Below are 18,831 nucleotides of genomic sequence, written 5' to 3'. Positions count from 1 at the left end.
GCTTGATATAAGATTGGAAGACTAGTTTGACAAACTACTCCCAAGCATTATTGGAACTTTTGTCAGGTCAAAGCATATTATGATATGAGATGCATCATGCATGTAGTGTAGTGAACTTATTAGGCTTTTTAAGGGGTACGAGCAGCGCACCATTCACCTATTTCAAACTTTTACACTTCCTCCGTAACATAACAGGTGCGACAAATTAGTAATATTTGTGAGATATAAAATATTCATTTGTTGCAGTTATTATATTACGGAAGAAGTAATAATAGCATGATGACAAATCACAATGTTTACTTTTCACTACGGCTCCGTTTGGTAGGGCGTAAAATATTTTCAGTGTAAAATGATTTTCATGGAAAACAATTTACAATGGAAAACACAATTCCAAAATTAGTTTTCCGTTGTTTGGTTCGATGTAAAAAATATAATGAAATGAAAGGAAAATGAAAGGGAAAGTAATGAGGTAGTGAGAGGAATGTACAAGAGAGAGAAGAAAAATAGTTTTCCCTTCATTTTGAAAGGAAAATGGTTTTCCATCATTGGGAGAGTAATTTTACCCCAAGGGAAAATGGTTTTACACTCTTTTGCCAACCAAACAATGTAAAACTGAAAATAGAGGAAAACAGTTTTCCAGGAAAACGTTTTACGCCCTACCAAACGGAGCCTACATTATAATAAGAACTTGCATACGCCTCGATTCCAGAAGTAAAAACAGCAATATAAGCAGCAGCAGTAAAAAGGAACACACTTTTCTGATTTCTAACAGCTACTGTAAAATTCTCTTCAAGGAAAGCAGCCACGATAATTGTACATGAACTGTGTTTCTATCGAAGTAAAGAGGGAAAAGAATGTCAAAATCCCGAGGTATACAACATTCACTGCACTATTCTTACTCTAGTTAGTTTATATCACAGTACTTCAGAAACCGATATGCTGATCTTTCAGAACATGTACTTTCTGTTAAATGCACCTATGGTGCATAATTGCAGACAATCAAACATATCAGCTCCTTGCACAGACCTGAGGCTCAACAACCAGCATAGCCAAAATTTGCTCTAAATTTCTTGAAAGTCTCTAGTCCCTGCAACAAAAGGCACCAGCATGTTTGTTAGGAGATTCATATGAAAAAACCTATTCAACTTATTGACACCAAACACATATTAGTGGCCTACTGGCCTTTCAAATCCACACGAAACGATATGTGCGAGAATTTCCAGCTATTAGAAAAATTGAACCACACAAAGGAAATTAAATCACACAAACATATGGACTAGTAATTTGACCAAATTATCGTGTTCTCCATCTGCAAAAACAAACACACATCCAAATCTAAATACCAGCAAGATGATGGATTCAATTATCTGCGGTTCCCAAGTGCCTATAAAGTATAAAACCAAAAAAGAATTTATTGGCTACACAAGTTCCAAATGGGGAAAAAAGTTGGAGAGCTTCATATGTTTGCCAGCCAAAAAATGGTTTCCATCTAAATCGGTGTTTAAATATTGTTAAATTTCTGCAGAAATTTATACCCTCTCAAAAAGGAAGCCACACTCTACAATATGAGATATGCCTCAAAATTGAAAAGCAGAAGTCTACAACAGTTCCAGAGTTTGCTAATAACTACATAGTAGCTATTAGCTACAATGATATTTTAGACTATAAGATGCATTTATGATATTTAGACTATAAGATGCATTTTATGCTAACTAATCATGCTATGCACCCAGGTTTGATCCCTATAAACTGTGCCTAGGCCTGGTTAATGGACAAGGTAACCCAATAGGCATACGATGGAGTTAGGACAAAAACAATTTATTGGACAGGATCCGTATATTATTAAACAAGGTCAATACAGAGCCAAAATGGTAGTATTCCAAAAAAAAAGGTAAAAGAGAGAGTAAGAAAAAAAAAATCACATACAATTTAGTGTGCTCACTCATCTCTCTCTCCTTTCTCTCCTATTGGTCCACTCGTTACCAACCCACAAATCACAATCCTTATGGGCTGGTAGCCTCGGCACCCACATCCTTCCCATGGAAATTTATGGGGTACGTTCTCTTCACCTGAATTCTCCTGAACTAATAACTTAACTAAACTATTCTGAACTTTTTGGAACTTATTGAAGTTCATTTATAAGGTATTAAAACTTATCTAAACTTAGTTGAACTTAATAGAACTGAAACTTCTTCTTTAATTTTAGGTGAAGGAATGCTTCTTATAAAGAAGTCCGCCTAAAACTCTAGTTGTAATCAATCATTAAAGAAAGAGTCTTATTCAATAGAAACATCATCTACTTAAAACTCAATAGATCATATAAGGTACTCAAATTCGAGAATTTAAAAGCATGTACACTGTACAAAAATGAAACTTCACAAGGTGTCATAAACTGAATTAAGATAACCATATATGTCATCAGAAGCAAACATATTATAACAAATAGAAGACAGAATTATCATAGAATTCCAACAAACTGAAAATCATTCCAAATCAAGAAGTTAAATTACATAGCCTATAGGCTATAGCTCCAAATTAGAATTTTAAGGAAGACAACAAAGTCTTCAACCACATGCTAACAACCATACCTTAACATGAAAGAACCAACAATTTCACACAATAAGTATTTCCCAGCAGCATCGATGTTAACACAGACTTCCACATCCAAGACAAACTAGCTAGTGAAAGAGATAAGTGCACCTCACAAGGTCAGCATAACTCTGAAGGCAAAGCGGCCCGAATCTATTAAAATTGACCACCGAAAAGTCAAAAACGCACTCTCAAATCATGTTTGATCTCTAGTGAGCTACTAGATTGAATATGATCAGATCAAGTGCCTCACTGTGGCAAACAAGTTGCGCTGGAGTCTACGTAATTCAGCTTGAAATGACCTCCATATAGAGACTGGAAAATCAAATTTAGTTAAAAAGCTATGGGGTTCAGCATTAACATTAACCCCATGAAGACATTCACCCCAAAATTTAAAATGAGAAGGCATCCATGATCCAACCAAAGGACATTATCCAAAAGTTTCCATACCTAACTTCAGGGACGATATATCACCTCCTCCATGTTATATATATGCACCTCTACAATAGATCTCTAAACTTCAAAAGGCATCTCCCTTCCCTGCTACAGGACAATTTTATCTCCTCACCAACATAAGACATCTCCTTGCTCCAAATTTTAAATCTATAGGTAAGCTGTTATTGATGGTTTCATACATTCATCCACCCATCAAAAAGAAAAACTAGCAGCCTAACATTGGTTTGGAATTCTCATCTTCAAAAAACTACATCCACAAGCCCAACCAATAATAGCATAGCAGCTCCCACACACCTCATAGAACACATAAATCGGATGCCAATCCCTACTCTCCCCTCCCCTTAACTCTCTCAACTTTGTAGGACCGTATGCATCTAGATAATGGTCAGTGAAATGGAGAACCGAACCTTTAACTTCAACTTAATTCCCAAGTCCCAACATACTTCTAGTCCTTCACAGAATAGCAATACCATGGGTTCCAAACAAAGGCCATCACCAAGGGCGTGTTCGGCACAAGCTTTTCAAGTAGCTTTTAGTGTCTTGACTTGGTCAAAACACTAATTAGAAAAAATAAGAGTGTTTGGCAAGGTAGTGGTGTAAGTAGCTTTTAGTGACTGAAGTAGTGTTTTAGTAGTGTTTGTCAAAAGCTACAATTTGTAGCTTTTGGGTAGCTTTTAGTGGTGTATAAATAATATGTTATAGTTTTAGTTGAGTTTTTAACTAGTTATTCTTAAACAGCTACTTTGACAGCCTCTTTTACCGAACATCAATATTTTACACCGCTACTTGGACATCTAATAGCTAACAGCTACACACCAACCACTAACAGCTACCAGCACAACTAACAGCTACTCTCATAGCTAAAAGCTACCACCACAGCTATTGTTGCCGAACACGCCCCAAGAGTACTTTTTTCATCACTTACACAAGAAATTCACATTACTTGTTGCATAAAAATTTCGCATTTCAATTAATCCTTACCACATACAGTTGCATAAAAGATTGTTGCAGGAAAAACAATCTCAAATAGAGATTAAGACTTGTACTGTTATACAGCAGCACATACCATGATGGTTTCCATAATAGCCAAATTTATAAGAAAAAAAAGATGCTAAAAGCACTTGAAAGAGCAGTGCCATGCTTTTAAGGTTCTTTATCTTATTGGACCTAAACCTTCAAGAATGGTTGGACTACTGCAGAAGATTTGCATCCTCTCACCAACTAGTATATAGTCGGTTAAATGAACATTACACTGGTTTCAATAAACCATTATTCTGGACAGTATTTTAATATGGAAATGATATATGTGCTGGGGTTTACAGATCCATCAAAAACAATCAGCAAAATTAGAAGCAGGCAGTGGCACTTAACTCTTCCAACAAGAAATTATTTATTTCGATCAATAACAACGCATGTATGAATACACAACCGATTACTTAGTTCGGACTTATCAGTGCAGCAGGAACAATCAGAAAAGTAGAATCAAGCAACAGCTATAAATCACATTATATTATCAACAAGCAGCAAGTTAGCTATGTCGAATGACTCACTAAATGAAATCAACAATTAAAATCAAGTCTGTAACAAATTCTCAAGCGATTATAAATAGTTGCAAATGTAAGAAGTGTATAACTCACCAGTATTTAATCAGTCCATCCCAGCCACAAGTTGCCACTTTGCTTTGCTCCAAAGGATGCCACTCACATCCAATACAAACCCCCTCATGACATCTCAATGTTCTGAAAACCTTACAAGTCTTCCAATCCCAAAACCACATTCTACCCTCACCATCTCCCGACATAACAAACCGACCATCCGGCGAGAAATTAACCTGACAAGCATACCCAGCAGCAATATGCCCAGCAAACCTCTTCTTCTTATTAAGCTGAAACCTCTCCCTAGTGCTATAAATCAAAATCTGGTTATCCAAACTCTGAGCAGCCAACCAATTAGTATTGGGGTGCACAGCAATAGACGGCATCGAATGCATATGAGGCTCACTAATATACTTAATCACAACAGGAATACCAAACTCCCACACCCTAAGAGACTTATCATCACTAGAAGTAACAAACCTCCTATTATTATCAACAAAAGTAATCGTATTTACTGCCCCTAAATGCTGATCATACTCCTGTGTAATCTCTCCAGTATTCATATCCCATTGCACAATCTTCTTATCACTCATACCAGCTAAAAGCACATTCTGTTTATCATCATCAGGATTAAGCTTAACAACATAAGGAACTTTTCCAGTAGAGAATGTAGATATTACCTGACCAGTCTCAGTATCCCAATACTTGATATTCTTATCATACCCTGCACTCAAAAACTTTGTCCCATCATTGGAAAAACATATATCTCGAACCGCCTTCGAATGCCCCATATAAGTCCTCATACATTTTCCAGACCCATAAACATCCCATATCTTAACCTTGGTATCCATCCCAGCTGACAGAATCAAATGTCCATACTTTGGGAAAAACCTAATTGCAGAAACCCCTTTAGTATGTCCACTCCATGTATGCACACATCTTTTCGGAATATAACAATGATCATTGCTTGCTTTCTTATCTTTCGGAGGCGAAATCCATGGACGTCCTTGATAATCCCTCTCTTCTTTACCATGAAATGTAGTCTTATCAATAACAACTTCACCTTTCTCAATTTTCTCCCCTCTTTCTTCTGCCTTCTTTTTAGCATACTCTTCAGCATACTTCTTTTGTTCATCAGTTAACTCAGATGCTAATTGTAACCCTTCTTTCTTCCCCGACCATGGACTCGTCTTATTCTTCAATAACCACGAATCCGAAGCCGGGTTCATTACTTCTTCTCCTTCCTCTCTACAAACTTCTCCACCTTCACCATTATCAATGTCAATCTGTTTCTTATTCTCGAGACGACGACGTTTCTGCTCGCTCTGTGGGATGTTATACACTGAAACACCATTGTTTTTCTCCAATGTATCAAAATCACCGACGAAATTGTTGATCGCAGAAGCAGAAGGATCAGCAGCGTAACCATATTTGTGGAAAGTGTTGTATTGTTCATCAAAGACAAACGAATCAATGGCGGCGTTTTCGACAAACCCTAGTTTGTGATTGCGGAGACCTTGGGCCAGGCCGTCTTTGGCGTAAGGATGGGCTGGGCCTAAAATGGGGGCCCAAAGTTGGTCGTATGTAGGGTTGTAGGAGACGAGGTGCTGAGTTGGGTCTAAGGGTTTTGTGAAGGTGGAAGTGGAGGAGGAATTGAGGAGAGAGAGAGCAGTATCGTCGACTTTTGGGGCGGCGGATTTTGTAGGGAGGGGTATAATTGGAATTTCATCTTCGTCTTCTTCATTTTCGTTTTTTGTGGGGTGAGATTGAGGTTGTTGTTGCTGTTGTTCTTCTTCGTCTTCCTCTTCTGGGTTTGTTGAATAACTTCGAAGCAGATCCATGTGGAAGAATGAATGAAGGATGTTCTACTGTGACTGTGTTAATGAAGAGGAGAGAGAAAGATAAATAAAAGAAGATGAATTGTTTTGGACGACGAAATACTCTTGTATAGAAATTTATAAAGAACGATCGGATCTAACACTAGGGTGCGTTCTATTCAACTTATTGGACCTGAACTTATTGAAACTTATCTGAACTGAACTTATTGAACCTGAACTGAACTTATTGGAACTTATTAAACCTGATTGGACCTGATTCAACTTATTGGACTTGATTGAATCTGATTGGAACTTATTGGACCTGATTGAACCTGATTGACCTTATTGGAACTTATTGACCCTGATTGAAACTTATTAAACCTTATTGGACCTGATTGAAACTTATTAGACCTTATTGAACCTGATTGAAACTTATTTGACCTTATTAGACAAAAACATTGACCATGAATAATATAAATATTACCACTAACGTAAATACTACCCCTCAAAATTTTTTATGGAATAATAATTATTATAATTCGTCCTTTAAAAAATAATCATTATTAATTATCTCTTATGATAATTAATTTTACAAAAAAATTACTATTTATATTTGCCTATACATAACTTTCATCACTAATATATCTAATAATAGTGTTGTTTTAATTTTATAAAACACTAGTAGAAAATCAAAAAATTAATTTTATAAAATACTAGTAGTTACTAATTTAAGCTGAGCAAAAGGCAGTAAACTTTCATTGTAAAGGGCTTGATTATGGGGCCTGATTCTCCTTTTCCTAATCAATGAAAATAAAACCAACTTATCGAAAAAAAATAATACAAGTATAATACTATACATTGTGGTACTTTAATAAAAATTCTAATAATAACATAATCAGCTAATAGTAATATGAATAATAAAATAATAGACATAATACAAATAAATAATAAAATAATAGACATAATACAAATAAATAATAAAATAATACACTAATACAAGTATAATACTCTATAATCATTGTGGTACTTTAATTAAAATTCTAATAATAACATAATCCGCTAATAGTGATATTAAATTATGAATAACAAAATAGTGGACAATAATACAAATGTTTATTTTATTTTTTTTGAAGGGTAATACTTCCTCCGTTTCTTTTTACTCGCTATACTTCTCATTTCACGGACTCCTAGACAATTTTTGGAGAAGAGAGAGGTAGAGAGTAGAAAGAAAAGGGACCCATGTGGGAGGAGAGAGATAGAGAGAGTTTATTGCCCAAAAAAGAAGTGTAGCAAGTAATGTGAAACTTCCCATAATGGAAAGTGTAGCGAGTAAAAAGAAACGGAGGAAGTGCAAATGTTTATTAAACATTGACTATTTGGACCTTATTGGACCTTACTAGACCTGATTGGAATTTATTGGACCTTATTAGACCTGATTGGAACTTATTGCACCTGATTGGAACTTATTGCACCTGATTGAAACTTATTGGACCTTATTAGACCTTATTGGAACTTATTGCACTTATTAGACCTTATTGCAACTTATCTGAACTTATTGGACCTGAAACTTAATTTTTTAAGTTGAACAGAACGCACCCTAATACAAGTATACAACACTCTCACTAGCCATATATGAACGTCGCGATGCCTGCGAGGCTGCGACAGTATAGTAATATAAAGAGTGTTAAAAAAACTAACTTAAGAATATAATATTTGTCGTGAATATCGATGAGTTCTTTGAATTTTTTTTTATTTGCATTATCTATACTATTATCTAAAGCAGAAGACAAAAGCTGACGTGTCAAGCTCACATTAACCGAGCAATTTTAGAGCTCCTCACAATTAAACGCTCAATGAGAGTGTCCACGTGGCATTTCGGAATATAATGGCCGAAATTTAATGAAAAATGCAAAGGAAATCGAAATTTAATTTGATTGGTTTTTTAAGTTAGGCAAGTAATTTCATGATATCATATGAGATTTCCAGAAATCAAGTATATTCCATTTATATATTAATGTGATTGATGTTAATTATTGGTACAATTACGTAATTCAAAATTCAAATTAATATTAGGTTGGCCGAAAATTTTAATTGCCATATTGGGTATTTACGAAAATTTTACTAACCAACTAAATACGGGAAGTAATTTAAATTATCAATCAATCTTAATTAGTGCCTCCCTTAATGGTAATTGTCAATCAATCAGTTAATTTAAATTGATACTACCAATCAATCAATCAATAGTTATTTTGATTGTCAATCAACCATAATTTTGGATACTAATTACCTAAATAACGTAAATTTGCAAAATAAACATAACATTTTTTAGTATAAATAGTGTCGTTTTCTCTTCAAACATCCCAACTCATTTTCGTCTTTTCCATTTGCATATTGATGTCAACTTATTCCCCTATCTCTAAGTCAATATTATGTTCTCCTCGAAACATAATAGAAACACAAAATTCATCCAAAAAATGGCCCGCTAAAGTTGAATATTCGAATTTCTTATATGTTGAATCTATGGTTTTAACACTTTTTCGTGGAGAGCATCTTTATTTCCACAATGTGTCCAATATGTTCACATATCATTTTAATAAAAGCAATGAAGTTTGGGCTTATGTTGAAGACGTTAAGACAACAATACATGGATATTGCCCATATTTTTATTTTTCGAGCATGATGTTATATGATCTACAATGCATTCCAATCAAGAGCTTACAAGATTGATGATGAGTATTTTGAAGATATTGATTTAAACAATACGGAATGTTATAGCATTAACAACAAAGTATTGGTTGATTATCTATCAATTGATTAAAACGTAGTAATTAAAGTCACTATGTAGTTGTCATTACCACTTTTATTATCTATAACCTTTATAATTTATTTTGTTTTATATTTATTTTTTAGTATGTAGTTGTAATAAGATTAATTTACATCTTTATGCCCTTTATGTATGTACTTATTTATCTTTTTCTCATGTCATTATCAATTTATTAACTACTTTGTCCAATGTATTAATTTGTCAACTTCAACACAATCCACTGAAAATAGAGAATAAAATAAAGATCCTTTTTTCTACCAGCAAGCACACAAATGCAGGAGATGGTTCGTGATTACAAAATCTTACAATGGAATATAACTTTTTAGGATCTTAATTTGATTGCAACTTGCACTAGTGGAAAAATGAAGAAGGGCTGCGCTAAAAAAGGCATGTAGGGCTGCGCTTTTTGACAGCAGCCCTTTCAGTAGCAGCCCTTCACTTTTTAAGTAGGGCTGCGCTAGAAAAGCGCAACCCTTAAGCTAGAAGGGTTGCGCTAGTTAGGAAAAAGCGCAGCCCTTCTAGCCCAGAAGGGCTGCGCTAGTTAGGAAAAAGCGCAGCCCTTCTGGGCTAGAAGGGCTGCGCTTTTTCCTAACTAGCGCAGCCCTTCCTACCAAAAAAAAAAATAAAAAAAAAATTTTTTTTTTTGTCATTTTTTTACTCATAATCTCACATTTTCTGAAATTAAACAGAAGAGAAGAGAAACGAAACGAAAATACTAAATCCAAAACAATAAAAAGAATGAAACGAAAACGAAAAAAAGGAACAAAAACTAATATACAAAGAGAAGTATACAATAAGTATACAAGAAGTATACAAGAACATTAATCAAAATAAACAAAGAGAAGTATACAAGAATAACATTAATCAAAATAAACAAAGAGAAGTATACAAGAATAACATTCAAAACAAAGAGAAGTATACAAGAACATTAATCAAAACAAAGAGAAGTATACAAGCAAGAACATTAATCAAAATATATAAACAAAGAGAAGTATACAAGAACATTATAGATCTGAAAAAATACAAGAACTACAACCTAATAATGTTTAAATACATAAAACAAAACCCAAATACATAATTTAAAGGAAAAAAAAATTTCGGAAAAACTTAAAATGGCTATTTGGAGGCTTAAACGAACTCGGATGGCTTAAAAAGCCTAAACATCACCGCAAAGCAGTGAGTTTGACTTGTTGGCTCGTTCCGCTTCCGAAAAGGTATCACAATAGGCAATCGGACTCCGTCGTCATGTTTAGTGCAAATCGAAAAAACTTAAAATGGGTTTTTGAGACAAATGTTTATGGGAGTTTTTGAGAGAGAAGAGAAGATGAGAGAGAAGAGAGGGTGAGAGATAAGGAGGAAAGGAATAATGAGGGACGTGAGAGAGGAGAGAGAATGAGGGATAATATATTTGACGAATCCCCGCTCAATATTTCAAAGCGCGCGATTCCGAAATTTCAAAATTTTTCAGGAAGGGCTGCGCCTTTTTAAAAAAGCGCAGCCCTACTAAGCAGAAGGGCTGCGCTTTTTAAAAAAGCGCAGCCCTTCACTAAGTAGGGCTGCGCTTTTCAAAAAGGCGCAGCCCTTCTTACCTACAGAAGGGCTGCGCTTTTTTGAAAAAGCGCAGCCCTACTAGTGAAGGGCTGCGCCTTTTTTAAAAAGCGCAGCCCTTCTTCTTAGTAGGGCTGCGCTTTTTTGAAAAAGCGCAGCCCTACTAGTGAAGGGCTGCGCCTTTTTTAAAAAGCGCAGCCCTTCTTCTTAGTAGGGCTGCGCTTTTTTAAAAAAGCGCAGCCCTTCACTAGTAGGGCTGCGCTTTTACGAAAAGCGCAGGAAAGGGCTGCGCTTTTACGAAAAGCGCAGCCCTTCCTGCGCAGCCCTTTATGTTTTTTCCCCTAGTATTAATTTGTCATATTTATCCGAAGTTTTATATGTCCTATTTAATTATGCCACTAAACAAATTGTGTTTTATTTAACCATAACTAATTCGAATTTCATAAAAAATATGTTTAAAAGATATATGTCGGTTTTTTGAATCGTCAATGTTATTAACTAAGGAATGTTTAAAAAATACGGTTTATTTTTGGTATTTATTGAATCATCAATATTATTTATAAAGTTACCTGATTATATGTATAGTATAATAAAAGATATATGTCGGTTTTTAAAATAAGGAATGTTTTCCTATTAACTTGATACGTTTAGTATATATATATAGGTGTATAAACTTTTTTTGGATAGTATTTGGCTCCATACTTTATACATAAAGATTTTAAACAATAAATCAATCCTAGCTAGACAATATACCTTGAAGAAGGGATATATATCCATCGATCATCCATGTACACAGCCGTCATCCTATATTGTTTTGCTTCAGTAGCTGCCTAATAATACTAAAACTACCACTTATCTCAAAGATATTGCTAAAATACCAACCATGGGACGTTGATAGGGTGCATTCCACATTTCTAGCTACCCACTTTTCCTCTCAATTCGCCAATCCAAATCTTATTATGGAATATAATCTAGCTGTGAGGTTCGTAGGTGTATATGTTTGTTACTAATAGGAGTTTACAATAAGATTATTATAGCCATTTTTTTGTAACGAAACATATTTAACTATTCTAGCTGTGAGGTTCGTAGCTTTTACAATTTTATAAATAATAAGTAAGATATAACAGATGCATCTATGTTGATAAAATGGTAACATCTTACTTATTAATTCATAATAATTGCAAAAAACTTATTTCAAATAAAGCTAATTGTGTTTCGGAAATTTGAAATTTAATTAATTCCAACGTACAGGTTTAAAAACAACCGTTATGCGCAAGAAAAATATAAGTTCATACGTCATTGTCCGTTACCTATTATACGTACTCTACTTATAGCAAATGCAACACGTTCATCGATATTTAATTTTATAAATATTATCCATGTAAGTTTTTTCTTTAGTGCTTACTTATTTATTTATTTCATTTTATAATTTATTATGTCTCTTAATTGTATTTTAATGTAATATGTAGGACAAACCAATTAGGGTTATTGGGAATATAGTTGATATCAACATGGGAAGTTTCAAGTTGTTGAATAAATGTAACTTATCATTTATCGTCACAATTTATGATGCAACTTGAACGATATGCATTGAATTAAGCGATAACCAAATCAAGTTCATATTTAAGACAAGTTTATCTATCATAATCCGGTATTTAATAGAGGTATGTCTACCTTCATTAGTTAATTGTTCATTTTACATGTTCGTTTTATTTTAATTATGTAATTAACGTAATATTATATTATATACAGGGTTATGATATAATATTACTTCGTTCAAATTTACTATCCCGTGTAACAATGAAGTACGTATTTATTATTCAATCAAATATTGCTTACATGAACATGAGGTTGAAGGTGCATGTTGTTAGAGACATTACCTACGTGCAATGGTCAGCGGAATGTGCTTATTTGTTCAAGTAAAAATTTTATTATGTTATAATGTTATATTCTTTTTAATTATAATAATAATTATTATTATTAAATTTATTGACTATTATTATTGACTACATTTATATTTCTTTTTTGTAGGTCTCTATACAAATATTAATTGTCAGAGCACTACTATTCAAATAGTCATAATTAAAAGTCGAAAAATAAAAGTCGAAATAGATGTATTATGAATATTTGAAATTTTATTATTTCCAATATAAATTGTAATAATATTTAATAAATATGAGCATTTGGAAACGTTTCCTTCAAATTTATTGATATAGTATTGATCGAGATTCTTTAACAATATTGACATGTATATGCTTACCTTAATATATAATCCGTATTTCTTTATATATGGAAGTTTTTTTGAATTTTATTGAATTCATGACAATGGAAAGTTGTTTGAGTTAAGTATTAATCTATATATATATGTAGATAAAATCCTCTGTTAAAGGATCCAATTCGTTCAAAAGAAAAATGTCGAGTTTAAAACTTATTTTTTTTAATCGTTTGCCTAATGAAATAACAATCAACATTCTTGGACGCGTTGCTTCTCAACACCATTTGATTTGTTCTGTTGCAAATTAAGGTATTGTAAATTTGATTGTTTATAAACTATATTATTATTATATATTCTAATTATATTTTTTTGTTTTACCTTTTCAATAGTTGCAAGATTCTAAAGACCCTTTCAGATGATGACTCTGTCATGAAAAAGGTTGCTATCGAAACAATAATTGATCGTATTTGGATGGTTAATAGTAATGCTAAGATTTTCTTTGGAAGATGCCTTGAGTGCAAAAATCCTGATGCCCTAACTCGATATGGCTTGGTAAGTTAATTTATAATAAAGTTATGGATTATAAATAGAAAATAATATATGAAATCTAAAAATATTAATTTAATACAGATTATAAAATGTTTCAATTTGTTTTTTTTAGGGGATAAAATGTTTATATTAATTATGTTAAATGAGTGTGCACAAATTTAACACCATGTAAATTTCATATTAAAACCATATAATGTTTCACATGTGTTTATTGCTATTTATTAAATTAAAACGTATATATTAAATTAAAACGTATAAAACTTAATGTTGTTTATATGTTCCTTATATTTATTTTGCAGGTACAAATTTATACCCATAATAATTACAAAATGGATTGTGTAGTTTGATTGAAGCTACAAAAGTTGGACATGCTATGTCATCATATTTGTCGGTTAATTTGGCTATCTTCTAAATCCGGAGATGATATAGAGAATGGCCACTATATTTTGACAACACTACTTAAACAACTAACGATGGAGTCAATTATAAAGTGTAAGAGATATTTAGGAGAATGTTAAACACTATTTGGATAAGAAATAGATCGAATATGTCAGACAAGCCACCCTTGGTTTGTAAGACCAATGAAAATCAGCATATGAAGGGCAAGATGTGGGATATAAAAGATGTCTATTATGTTCCTAATGGTTATGATACATTGGACTGTTATGATTGCAAGTGTGATCGAGAAGTTCGATTTTTCTACAGTGTTATGAAATAGAATATCGTAATTTATGGATTATTCTTATGTATTATCATGACTACTTTTCGATGGAATAAATTATATGAATAATACTACTTTTGTAGCTATTAATTTATTGTTACATTTCTACATTATTTCGAGTTATTTTATTAAATTAATGTTCATACGTTATTATTTAAGCAATTGGATGTTGGGTGAAAAAACAATAAACTTTTTATTTGCATTGTTATTATTATTTCAACCACCAAATCTTACATAAAATAATTGTATAAAATAAAATAATAAAGTGTGTCATTTTCTCTCAACCATATACTTTATGATGCAACAATGTATTCAATGTGAACAACTAACATATTAGGATTTGAATGAGTTGGCCGAAATTTTCGTCTATAAATAACCCCATTAACATATTTCTTTTACTTACCTTCAATACTTTTGTATTAATATCTCTATATAAATTCTATCTTATTGTTATTAGTTTTCTTGTTTTTTTTATTTACTCTCCATGGATTCAAGAGTTCAAACAGAATTGAAGAATTATGTTGAAGCAACAAAATTATTTTTAGAAACGTTTTCAAGTTATGAAGAGAAGATTATAGATATAGCAACAAAGTTAGATGATTTACATTGCAAAGGTCATGAAACTATGGTTATATGGCTCAAATCATGCATGCACGTAACCAATTTGTTCTTGCACGTGAAGTTTCAGATGAAGTGATTAGTGGTATAGAAGCATCTTTGAATGATTAGGAAGATTATCTATATATTATTATATATTATTAACATTTTGTCTTTTAATATATCCTATTTTTAGAATTGTAAAAAAATGGAATTATGTTCGGCTATGTATGTTTTTCTGTTTTTTAATTAATAAAGTATATTTTATCATGTGTTGGACTTTGATTAATAAACATTAGCTATATAATTGCATTTTCGTATTTGTTCAAATTAAATTGTGAATAAATGCAAAATTAACAAAAAAGACATTAAGACCAATACTTTAGGTTGTTTGTTTTTTAAAAAATCATAATAAAACAAAAAAAATACGATTATATAATATATTTGAAAAAAAATACATCTATTACATCTTATAGCATATATAAATAGTATGTAATTCCATATTGTATAGATTTGGTTATTAAAAAAATATTGTTACATTTTATATAAATATATAAATTATTATATTTATTGGACCAGACGCGATCTTTATATCTTCTCCATATTGTTTCTATAATTAAACATATTGTTTCCACATTTTGATATCTTTAATTGTGTGATATACATGTATACCAATTGATAATTTCCGAAAATGATATGAGAGTCACGTTTATTTTATTTATATGGAAATTGTAAAATGTTTATCATCTAAATAATGTACTCCTTTAATTAAACTCATCAACCGAAATTATGTCAATCAATAAATATGGTAATTTCAATTAGTTGTTTTATTTAACATAATAGCCCTTTATATCTATATATATCCTAACATACATAAACAAATCATTCCTAAATAATCGTGATCATATATTCTAATTCGATTTTAAAATCTTTGAATATATCAATCCCTATTTCAATTGAACATATATTTGACAATATAATTATATTAGTTAATAACGAATATAATTTTATTTTTTATTCCATATATATGTTATATCTCAATGTGATAGCTTGCTTATAAAAACACGTCCTACACACCTACTAACGTGTACAATTAATACACGTTCAATATATTTGAGTGTTTTATCCCCCCTTAGAACTAATTTATAATGGCTTCTGGAATACAAAATGAAAAGAAAATTGTGTCTATTAGTGAAATAGTGAAGGGGATGAAATTATGCACTATTGAGGTTCGAATTATTAGGGTTTGGGAGAGGCCTAATTTCAAAAATCAACTTGAAACTGAAAGTATTGAAATGGTCTTGATGGATTCAGAGGTAATGTCACTACATGAGATTTTTTTTAATTTCATATATTTTATAAATGATATGGTATACTTAATATTATTTTATTTTATTAATAGGGAAGTAAGATTCAAGCTAGCTATCGAAAAGGCCTAATATTGCAATTTATGCCAAAAATTAAGGAGGGTGAATTTAGACAATTCTCCAATTTCTTAGTTCGTGAAAATGGTGCTATGGAAAAGTCAACGACACACAATTGTGTATTATCTCTTAATTACGGATCACGCATAGAGGAATGTCGAGTTCTTGATATTCCAAAATTTGGATTTACATTTGCTAAATTTAAAGATATTATATCAAAACGGTTACCGGACACGTATTATATGGTAATGTTTATATAAACAAAAATTCTAAAATTACTAATTAACATATTATTGTTTATGTATAAGTGATTCAGTTTATTATGGTCTATAATAAATTAACATATTCATTGTAGAGTTTGATTTATGTAAAGCTTTATATATGATTTAATAGATATCATTGGACAACTGACGGGGTACAGTGAAATAACTGAAACTACTAAATCCCGAATGATGACTATTGAGTTGGTTGATACATGGTAAGTTATATGGTAAACAATTTAATTGCTATTTAAATAATAATATTTTAAATAATACGTTGTACATATATGTATTAATATATATTGTTATTTGTATGGATTTTATGTTTAGTAATACAAGCTTGAATTGTGTGCTTTGGACTACCCATGCTGACGAGATGACTCAATTTCTCAAAACCGAAGGAAGTGATTGTTGTATTATTGTCATCATGCAGTTCGGGAAAATAACTAGCTTTCATGGTTTGTTTAAATTTTATCTATTTATTTTATTTTTCATTTCTCTATATATTAATATGTATTAAATTAATTATATTATGTTACTTTTGGAAATATATTTATTTTTTTAGGAGAGATACGTGTTTGCACTTCCCGCTATGCTTCAAGATTGTTCATTAATGACGATATTCCTGAAATTAGTAACTTCAAGAATAGGTTGGATTTCGATTTTATATTGATATTTTTTAAAATATTCATGTTTTTAAATGTTATATTTATATTGCTATGTTAATATATATTATAATAATTATGTAGCTTTCCTTCAAGTGGTGAACAAAAGAGTGGACAATTGACACAATTATCTAATGACACAAATGACTTTCTAAAGGAGGAATCAATCAAGGATATATCTGATCTACTTGAGATGAATAAGGTTATTGAATGTTGACTTTGTCTATATCTTTTAATAAGTTTATTTACTATAATATTATGAAGCTGATAAAAAATGTATCCTTATATTTGTTTATTATAGGCTGGAATATGTGTTAGCTTGGCAACTATTGAAGATATTGATATTCAATATAGTTGGTACAATGATGCTTGCAAAAGATGTAATAGTGGATTGGTTAGAGAAGGAGATGTAACTCGATGTAGGAAGGACAATCATGTTGTCAAATCAACCGTCCCAACGTAGTTATATGGTAATCCAAACCTAATGTGTTGTACATAAAAATACGTTATTTATACAACTTATATGATTTATAATTTTATAAAGCCAAATAGTATAAACTAATTCTTAGTATGAAGTCTAATAATATATGTATAATGGAACGCCTTCCCACAGAAACTGTTGTTGATATTATTTCACGTGTTGGAGCTAATTCTATCAGAGATTTATTTAGGGGCAAATTAAGGTATGAACCATGATCAACTAATTATTCATACGTTTTTACAATATCCTTTATAAATAATGTGTTAAGATAATAATTTTTTTGATATAGTTGCAAGACACTCAATGTTATTTGTGAAGATAACAAAGTTCCACAAAAGTTATCAATAGAAAGCTTGCTAAGATTATCTTGGGATTACATAGATAAGATGGATTTCATATTTACACGATGTTTAGAGTGCAACAACGTTGAGGCTATTGTTCGAGTTGGAATGGTAATTTTTTTCTACAAGAAGTTATTCATAATATATATAAATTTATAGGCCTTTACATTCATATTAAGTGTATGTTATTTGATTTTTTTTTCAAGTATATTTTATATTGGTTTATTCATATATCTATATGTTTTTTTATAGGCATACTTTTTTACTGATTTGAGGATATAAGATGGTATTTTATTTTTTGAGAAAGCATCAAATGAAGGATATTTAGTTGCAACTTATTTGTTGGGACTTATATATCTTTGTAGTCAAGAAGCGAGTTACAAGGAAGTTGGTTTCAAAATGATACCAAGTACGTTGATGAAAATGGATTTGAAGGAGATTGTAGAATGTAGGAAGAAAATTCGTTCTAATTTTTCGGGAGTATGGATAAAAAATAAGATGTCTCTTGAATCAGGATTTTATTTATGTGATAGAGAACAAGCATGTAAGCTGGATATAAATCTTTTTGAAGATCATGAATGTTACTACGAAGTTTCAGATGATCATAGAATATTATGTGATTCTTGCAAGTATAATCGAGAACTTATGTTCTTTTTATCATTTATGTATTAAGTATAATTATATGTTCGTACTTATAATATAATGATTTAATGCATTAATAATTTGTGTCTCCAAAATTTATTATACCG

At 31.4% G+C, this 18,831-nt stretch overlaps 2 protein-coding genes across 3 annotated transcripts; one reads left to right on the top strand and one right to left on the bottom strand.

Annotated features, from left to right (window-relative positions):
• Positions 1–737: 737 nt before the first annotated feature.
• On the bottom strand, positions 738–6,565 carry LOC104897393 (uncharacterized). Of its 2 annotated transcripts, XM_010684259.4 has the most exons (2): positions 4,683–6,565; positions 738–1,087 (listed from the first exon to the last, which is right to left on the bottom strand). In XM_010684259.4, exons 1-2 carry the CDS (start codon positions 6,479–6,481, stop codon positions 1,081–1,083), a joined length of 1,806 nt encoding a protein of 601 aa, XP_010682561.2. In that variant the 5' UTR covers positions 6,482–6,565; the 3' UTR covers positions 738–1,080. The 2 variants fall into 2 exon arrangements, with proteins under 2 accessions (XP_010682561.2, XP_010682562.2); XM_010684260.3 differs by lacking the exon at positions 738–1,087 and having other exon boundaries at positions 4,679–6,565.
• Positions 6,566–16,059: 9,494 nt separating this feature from the next.
• On the top strand, positions 16,060–17,723 carry LOC130591888 (uncharacterized). Its single transcript, XM_057395841.1, has 4 exons — positions 16,060–16,227; positions 16,314–16,570; positions 17,345–17,462; positions 17,562–17,723. Exons 1-4 carry the CDS (start codon positions 16,060–16,062, stop codon positions 17,721–17,723), a joined length of 705 nt encoding a protein of 234 aa, XP_057251824.1.
• The last annotated feature ends 1,108 nt before the right edge of the window (positions 17,724–18,831 follow it).

This window comes from Beta vulgaris, chromosome 6, assembly GCF_026745355.1.
Source record: "Beta vulgaris subsp. vulgaris cultivar EL10 chromosome 6, EL10.2, whole genome shotgun sequence".
Classification (NCBI taxonomy): domain Eukaryota; kingdom Viridiplantae; phylum Streptophyta; class Magnoliopsida; order Caryophyllales; family Amaranthaceae; genus Beta; species Beta vulgaris.
Note: the sequence above shows the minus strand (reverse complement) of the source record. Positions and strands in the feature narration are given on the sequence as shown.